Here is a 9,168-nt window from a genome sequence, read left to right as displayed (position 1 = left end):
ATATATATATATATATATATATATATATATATATCAATAAGCAAGCTATATTATAACATTTTATACATGTTATTGTGTGTGTTTGTTTAGAACATCCCTTTAATAAGCTGCATGTTGTAATTATACTGTACAGCATTGTGCAGATATTCCACTGGAACTGGTTCTGTCATTTGGTGCTACTGGTGTTTGTATTTAATAAATGCTCAGTTAGTAAATATTCTATATTTTATGTTGAAACATCTGTCCAATGTTGTGGGTTTACTATTTTACAAAAGCAATAATTTGAAAAATAATCAGCCTCAAAAATGAGGTTTACCAGAGCTTCTTAGTATAAAAAATGTTTACCTTGCTTCGCTTGCAATTCTTCTTTACTTTTGCATCCCCACTTTTAAACCCCCACTGGATAGGGCACAGTGCAAAATAATTGCCTGGCCGCAATGCAATTTGAGTTTTGTATTCACAATTATCTGCACTGCGCCAATACTTACATCTACCCCCTAGTGTGAACTTTTTGATTTAAACAGTGAATAAAGTTTAGCACATAGGGGTCTATTATTTAAAATAATCACAATAAAACACATTCTGATAGCAGCTGTGAAAACCAAATTTCAGAAATGAACAATCATTTTATGATAAGCAACTAAAATATTTACAGTTGTTAAATAGCTGTTAATTATTTTGATGGATTGATGGACTAGTAAAACACATCAAAGACTAGTTTTAGTATGTTACAAATAATGATCAGGAGTCAATGTGAACAGGGCCCAGTTCCAACTTCTCTCTTGAAAAATAAAGTAACAATTGATTTTTTAAATAATATTTTTTCTTAGGTAGTTTCTGAAAAAAAAAAAAAAAAATGTTTGGCACCAATGGCGATTTTAGAATGAGTGATGCACCCAGTAAAGGCGCTCTGTGTGAGTGTAGGAAGAGCCCTATAGCCTGGACATCGCTGGTTCAAGTGGACGGGAGTTCCCAGGAGGTGGTGCTCAATTGGCTGAGCGTCACTGGGGGGAGGGCTTTGGTCGGCCAGGGTGTCCTCGGATCACCGTGCACCAGCAACCCCTGTTGTCTGTCCAGACGCCTGCGGGCTTGCCTGGGAGCTGCCTGGGAGCTGCGTTGTCCTCCGACGCTGAAGCTCCTGGGTGGCTGCATGGTGAATCCGCAGTGTGTAAGGAAGCGGGTGGCTGACGGCACATGATTCGGAGGACAGCGTGTGCTCGTCTTTGCCCCTCCCAAGTGAGGACAGGGGTGGTAGCAGTGAACTTAGCCTAAATAATAATTGGGCATTTCAAATTGGGAGAAAATAACAAAAATAATTGTCAACGACTACATATATATATATATATATATATATATATATATATATATATATATATATATATATATAAATAGTCAATTTTTATAAGGCTACAAATTCATTTTTTTCACACAGTTTTACCACACAGTACATAAAGGATGCCTTTGTGAAAAGGGGACATTCTGAATTAGTTTCCGCTGTGCAGCACTGTGGAAGTTTATAGGCCAACACTGTGGTTTCCAACTTAGTGTGCTATGCATGTTTCAGCAGGCTAGCTCAAAAGGTCAGGTAGTCTTGAACGTGGATGTTAGTAGTGGCTAAACAGGACAATTCATGGCAGCATTTTGCAACAAACAAACAACAACTAGTAAACTGAAAACAGTAATGTGGTCATTCTGGCTAAGAAAAAATAGGTAATGGACATGTAGTGAAACCTGATTCACAATCAGCCCTAATAGAAAGAGTTTACTATACTGCCAAACCTGCTTAAGATCACCTCTGATGACGTCACCCTATTGTTTTGTGTTATACAGTATGTTGCACCTCACATGTCCTTTGTATTGTTAGGGAATAGTTCTGTCCTTGCCTGAGCACCCCAGCGTTCCTCTCAATAGAAAAAAAAAGCCTTACTCGGTTTGATTAAAATAATTGCAATACAAAAAATGACAAGGTTGCTCAGCATTTACCATCTAAACTCTGCTTCAGAGTCTGGCTCCTCTCCTTTATCCACAAATGTCAAAAGTTTAAAAAGCATGTAGATAGACTGTTATATCAAAAGTGCAGGAATAAAGCCAAAAAAAAAGTATTTAAAGAAACAACTGTGTGGCAGTGCAGGTGGGCTAGTGGTGGTGCATTAGTCTTGTCAATTTAGACCAAGAGCCTGTGGCAGAGTGTTCCGCCCCTGGGTGTTTAGATGTCAGTGCACGGGATATAAATGGGTTTGTGTAGCACAAGTGATTTAAAATATATAGTCGTATTTAGGCACAGGAATTCCATAATCACTTCATGTGCAGATAAAGTATGTGAGCATGAGACTGCACAAATTAGTTCACGTGCTGGGATTCAAGTGAATAATTAATTGGTAATTGAATCCCGGCACAACAGTATATATAGACGCACGTTTTACTCGCTTGGGGTTGGGTGTTCAGTGTGGAGAGAACAGGAGAGAAAGTTGGGAGTAAGCTTTAATAATTACAATTGCTGGATGTGCTGAATTAGATCAGCACAATACTTGTTTGTATAGTGTTTGTCCATCCTGCTTGTTAGTGTCTGTTCATTTTGTTTGTCTGTCTGTTTTGGCCAATGCGCCGTTTTCTTTTACAAAGTGTTTTTGTCTGTTTAAACTTTTTATTTTACAGTGGGCGCCACAGCGTCTCAGTTTCACCTGCCAGCACTGCCTGTCTGTGTATTCCTTTCTGGCCTGACGTCACCCCTACAGCCAGCCTGTTCACAGGGCCTCATTTACGAAAGGGCAGTAAATTTAGAGTAGTGAGCCTAACGTGTTGTCACAGGCAGTCTTGGCATGTCCCTTTTGTGCTGTAAGAAATGAGATCCTTTTGCATGGAAGGCCTCCGTTGCAAGGGTGTGCGGTTCTTTGATGGAGCCAGATTCAGTTACAATGTGTTTGCCCACTGATGACATACAGGCGAAAAGAGGTTGGACACCAAGTGATATGAAAAATCGTGAGTTTTGGCCAGCGCCTGTATTCTGAATGGATGGGGTACCTCCTAAAATTGTGATCAACATGAAATGTATCAAGGAAACAGTTATCAATCTAGAACTATTGTTTCTGGTAGAGAACCGATTCTGAACAAGGCGGGGTTAGAAGCAATTCTCTGGTAAACTGTGGATGTAACAAGTGCCAGGGCAGATTATCAATGACAAAGAGAAAGCCTGAAGGCATATGGTCCGGTACTGTCGAATTCTATTTGAATATAGTAGCCGAAGGAATATCATTCTTGCACTTGAACGTTGACCCAGATAGGGTGAAAAGGGTTGAATGTGTGGCCTGTGAAAATAATCTCCTGGTAAAGTGGGCTCATTTGGGTAGGCTAGAGTGTAAGGAGGGCATCCCTGCTAAACATGTAAGAGTGTCTTGCAGGTATCAAGTGAAGACTCTGGTCGCTCACACCTGTGAAGTAAAAAAGTGGATGAATGGGCCTGTCGTGGTGTTTGCAAAACCAGTCAGAGCTGAGCCGGGAAGGGGATTTGAATCCTGTTGGAGCAGAGCTGACTTACTGGATATGAACTGGATGCTTTAAGAGGAAATGCTGAAATACATGGCTTAAAAATGATATTATACACCCTTGTATTAGCTTATAGTAATATTGTAAAGATTATGTATTCCTTTTGAATAAATCTGTGTAGCCAGTAGAAAAATATTATTAGTGAACTGTATAAGGTCTGAAAAGAAGAGCTCCTTGTATCAAAAGATCAGGCAAAAGCATATTTTTTAATTAGACTCAGGGCCTCAAACATTCTAATCCAGTGAGAACAGAATGGCAAACTCTATGGAGCAGAGTTAATATGCCAGAAGCAATCGAACTAGGATAGGTCTGTGGTTCTATTACAGTAAGAAAAAGTATTTAAATAAATAGAAGACTGTGAGATTTTAAAATAAGAAACTTAAAATAACAACATTAGGAAATGCATGAGGATGTTAGTCTGTATCAAAGTAAAGCAGTCCTAAGTTTTAATATTTACGGTTGCATTTGCTGCCAAGCAGGTGCCCAGTTAAAATTAATCTCTTGCCTTCTGTGTATACTAACAGAGTAAAATAAAATTACAATTTATAAAAGAGACTGCTGTATTGAAGTTTCTGAATTAGAAATATGTGTTGTAAAATCATTTAAAGTTAAACTGTTACACAAATAAAATAATTATTGTTGAAAGAACATATTAGTTAGAAATAAGAGAGTTCGGTATTAACTGACAATGTTAGAATGTTGTAATAACTGTAATATGTTTTAAAGAATATAAAACCTGTAGAAATACTACTGCAGCAAAGTATGAGTGCATATAAACTCTTGGAAGCCGGTCAGACGTAAACATAGGGCCTCCCCTATCTTTAAATTAATAAAGACTATCGTGTGTGGAAGCCTGTAACCTTTGCAAAAGAAAAAAATATATCAAAAGAAAAAAGGAACCCTTTCTAAACAGAACGATGTTTGAAACTAAAAAGCTATGTTATACCTATTTGATTTTATTTGATTTTATTGTAGCTAAGCATAGAGGTTTCTGATCCAGTAAGAAATAAAATGAAAAAAATAATATGTTTTAAATAAATAGAAACAGAATATTTGAACTAATAAGTGTTTTTGCTTGTATAAGGTTCATTCCACACCAACTCACCAGAAAAGGGGCATTTCGTTGGCTGTCCGTCTCAGATTTTCCTAGAAAAATTTGCCTGGGGGTTTTCTGACATGCTGAGTTGAGAAATGATAGCCTTTTTTTTTTAATTTCCCCTTCGACCTGTGACCTTGCAAAGGCCAACCTAAAAGGGACCTTGACCAGAAAAATCACCCTGGGTGCAATTTAGATGCTACCACCATATGCAGCACCTCATTCTACTCGCCTTGAATAGGGCTTTTCAGAACAAAATACTACCTACTCATTTCTAGCAAATTGCCAGACGAGGGGAAACTGACGAGAATTATTTGAACTTCAGCCTAACCCTTTACCCTGTAGGTCCTAAAATTCAAGTATTGCTGTAAGAACCTTAGGAACCATTCTTCTAAATTCTGTGAAAAACTTTTAGTTAATTTCCCAACATTGGTAATTAAACCCCCTTGAAATTTGTATTTTTGCTATTTGTACCAAGTTTAGACCATAATAACTTGATTGGGTGGACACCAAAAAATAACCCAAAGATATGTTTGAATAGATGCTGATGAGATCTACAAGCATCAAGCAAAATATTATGGTATCTGGGGATTTTTAAAGTTGCATTTCACATGCATTCAAACATTGCTTATGGCCACTTTGGTGAGGCTAAAGTGCCACATAGTTCTATCCAAAATGATTATTTCTTCAACTTTGCATTCTCTGAGGATTGATCTAGAGGACAAAGTAACAGTATGTGTTTCCACTGGCACTAGCTTGGAGCTGAAGGGTTGCATGGGACTTGGGACTTCTTTGTTATGATAACACATTTGAAACTACCAATTTCAAACAGAATTTGTTTACTGTAGAATGCTGCTGTTACAAGCATTGCATGATTAATTAGGGTCATTACGTTTAATATGCCAATCTCATTCACATGAACGTGAAGGGTTTAACACTGATTTTGAACACTTGTCAAGCGTCTGCATTTTTTTTAAAAGACGCGTTTGATTCTACTAGCAGCTAATATAAGTATTTTCTATGTACTCTAATACTTAATATTCAATTGTAATAATTTTTTTAAATATTTGTGTAATCGTGTATTCGACTTCACTGACCAATTCCTAACTGAAAAGAACATTTCCTTAAAGAATGTTATATGTTTAGTGGAGTCACAGGGAACCTGTTGAGAATCTTGAAGAATTTTGTGAACTCATCAAGTTACAAGGCTAAATCTGCCCCTGCTAATCACTAATAGATTGATTGTGTTCACTGTTAAATAAAGACCAAAATCCTACAAGTTATATTCGACTTTGTGTGTGTTTTGTGTGACGGAGAGGGGGCAAGTAGATTTTTAAGAAGGAATAACCCCCCCCCCACACACACACACACTAAATATAACCACAAGGTCACTTAAAAAAAACAATAAAAGAACTGTGTGCACATAACTTATTTAAAAAGTGCAATTTCTAGGCCCTTGAGATTTTGGCAACCACCTAATTCTGTTCCTTCACTGAATGAAAACCACCCATACTGATTTGGTGCCATCTGTTGGTAGAAATAAGGTATCTTAACAAGTAGTGAGAGTACACCATCCCCAGCAAATTTATATCAATACACTGGTCACCAATCAGCCTGGACATCTAACAGACCTGCACTGCTTCACTAGACTGTTTCTGCTTGGCTGTATCAAATGCCTGCAGCATAGTGCTTTCTTTCATTTTGGGTTACAGATGTCATTCCAAATAAACAGACGCAAAATTCCACGTACCATAGAATGTTATTCTATTGCATAATATTCAAATATATTATATTCTAGAATATTCACGAAAATGAAATATTTTCTAAAATATTCTAAATTTGTCCAGGTAAATTTTCACTATTAAGGGCGGTGCTATTTACAGCCTCAATGTTTAGATCATTAAAATACAGGTAAGGAAATAAGACTCATATTACATAGCAGTTTCACCCATGCCAGGTTTTACCACGTGCTTGATTAGCCACAGGTAACAAGGTCAGGTGTGTCATATTAAACACAATGAAAAACCAGGAATAAATCAAACTGTTATGCTTTGGGAGACTTATTTCCAATCCTTAAATAGACCCCACTGTATAACCTTGGGCAAGCCACTTGACCTTCAGATGTAGTGCTGTGTAAAGACATGCAAGATATTTCTGAACAGCTATCTTCTTTTAATGGTCTATGAGAATGAGTTTGTGAAGAAGCCAATGAATACATTGTTACAATCAATTTTCTAATTAATGTTTTTTCTTAACAAGACAGTGTTTCTATTTTGTGTTGCAGCTTCAGAATAAAGACCTCCTCATTGTATAAAGGACCTCCTCCTCAGGGTGATGCAAATGTCATGGTACAAGTGCCAAAGCTTCTTTATTTATTTAAAGTATATTGAATAGATTGTTAATCATTTGCTTCACCTACTAACTCTTACAAAAGGAAGTAGCTCAGCCCTACCTATATAGGATGTTTGAACTGCCACAGGGCTTGTCAACTCTGCTTACCTGTATGAGGAAACTGTTGGGTTGTAACTCTTTGACATTACATTTAACAAACCTACATTTAAGCTACCCTATCTATGCAATAAGTTATAATAATTAGAGATGTGAGCTATTTGAGATTTGGTTCCACAGTAATAACAACAATACTATCTTTAGATAGCACCTTTCATAGTGGACCACCATCACAAAGCACTTTACAGAGGTAGGCTGTGAACTATATGCAGAGACACTTACAATAGGACATTGATTTAACATCTCATCCACAGGATGGAGCACAAGCAGGTTAAGTGACTTGCTCTAGGTCACACAGTGAACCAGTGACCTTGTGGTTACAAGCCTTGGACTTTAACCACTTTACCACACTGCTTCCAGTATATCGTGTTTCCTTGATGGAGGCATTAAAGCAATCAAGGTGTGCTTGTTAGTGTTCATCTACCTCATCAGTGGCTATCCTTCCCAAAATGTGTGGTAAGGCATAGAAAACATTATCTTGTACAGCCCAAAATGCATCTTTAATAATCAATCAATCCTTTATTTATATAGCACCTTTCATACAAAAAATATATCAAAGTGCTGTACTGGACGAAACAGAAGAAAATCACAATACAATTTATGTGTATAAAAATTAAAGAAAAACAGAGTTTAGAATTCAACTTAAAAAGCTAGACAGAAGAAAATCAAATATAATACATTTGTGCAGATATTAAAGAGAAACACAGTTTAAAATTCAGTTTAAAAAAAGCTAATCTAAAAAAGTTTTCAGAGAACTTTTCAGAGTTAAAGTGGTCAACTGATGTAGCACTTCTGATCTGAGGTGGCAGTGCATTCCACCATCTGGGAACTAAAAGCTCTTCCTTCCTTTTTGTGTACACTGGTGGGAGGCACAGAAGGCCTGAAGTAAATATTTTATAAAACAATAACCCACAAAACTGAGAATTCTGTTGTCAATTGCTGCTGGTTTTGTCAGTATCTACCTAATAAAATAATTTGTTACCATTTAAATGATCTGACTTTTTTACCTTTAGTACAATTAATGAATATATTAGCTCTAATATCATTTATTTATCAAAGGCACCACATTGTCCCAACACCCACTCTAGATGTGCGTATGTACCCCGTCCCACTGCAACATATTCATTTAGAATTACAATTACTGTGAAGTAAGCACAAAGCCGTGCCTGTTCATGTTGCAATTGGAATAGTATAGTGGTTCAAGATATGGTTAACCGGTGAGATTTACTTATTTAATCAATAGAGCTGACTGTGGTAACCATCAAAAATGGGTGTCACAACTTATTTACACAACAAAGAAAAACGCACTGTCGGGAACAGACTCGCTTTAGAGAATGAAAATACAGAGGCAATATTGTTCATTTTTTTCCCCAGCGTATAAATCGTTTTTTGAACTAATAAGGAAATAAGGCACAAAAAAAATTTAAAAAACACGACTGTCATCCACAGCAGCATATTTTCTCGGTAACGCGCCCCTACTCCCGCGTTAGTACCCGTGTGCTCGCCCCTGCGCGCCTCCGAGGTTCAGTGACTCAGTGCTGCTCTTGGTTCTCGGCTAGCAGGGACAGTTTGACATTTTCTGCTCCGACACCATCAATACTTCCAACAAAAATGTCCAAATTGGAACAGATCCTCATCCTGGAACCTCCGATCGACCTCAAATTCAAAGGTAAGGACACGCCACTGCAGTCGTTGTGCAAGACATACATTTTCCAGGAACACCTGAAACTGGGAGAAATGCACACCCCCTCCGGTTACTGCTGGTAAACTGCCATCGCCATTTTGAGAAAAATAGCCAGAGTCTGCAGGCCGCAGCTATGCACCGGACTCCAGTAAGGGAGGAAGCCCATCTGTTATGCAGGACGGATAATTCAGCGTCAAGGATGAAATGGAGGGTGCGTGTGTGACTGGGGAACGCGCGTCGTGGTTGTGTGGAGTGTATGGCCGGGTAGCTTTGGTCTGAACCGGCACATATATGGTCGAAACTAGTCTTCCCTGTCTTCATTTCATGGATTCAAACT

The 9,168-nt window shown here is 37.8% G+C and overlaps 1 protein-coding gene across 3 annotated transcripts in view; it reads left to right on the top strand.

Annotated features, from left to right (window-relative positions):
* The first annotated feature begins 8,624 nt into the window (after nucleotides 1-8,624).
* Nucleotides 8,625-9,168, top strand: part of LOC121314464 (vesicle-associated membrane protein-associated protein A-like) — a 37,804-nt gene continuing 37,260 nt past the window's right edge. Inside the window, exon 1 of one of the 3 annotated variants that reach the window (XM_041247765.1) lies at nucleotides 8,625-8,816. In XM_041247765.1, the coding sequence (XP_041103699.1) occupies nucleotides 8,759-8,816 (58 nt within the window). In that variant the 5' untranslated portion in view covers nucleotides 8,625-8,758. Of the gene's footprint in view, nucleotides 8,817-8,944; nucleotides 9,043-9,168 lie in introns of those variants that run through there. The other 2 variants (XM_041247768.1, XM_041247767.1) reach the window with 2 other exon arrangements.

The sequence above is a fragment of the Polyodon spathula genome, chromosome 4 (genome assembly GCF_017654505.1).
Source record: "Polyodon spathula isolate WHYD16114869_AA chromosome 4, ASM1765450v1, whole genome shotgun sequence".
Classification (NCBI taxonomy): domain Eukaryota; kingdom Metazoa; phylum Chordata; class Actinopteri; order Acipenseriformes; family Polyodontidae; genus Polyodon; species Polyodon spathula.
Note: the sequence above shows the minus strand (reverse complement) of the source record. Positions and strands in the feature narration are given on the sequence as shown.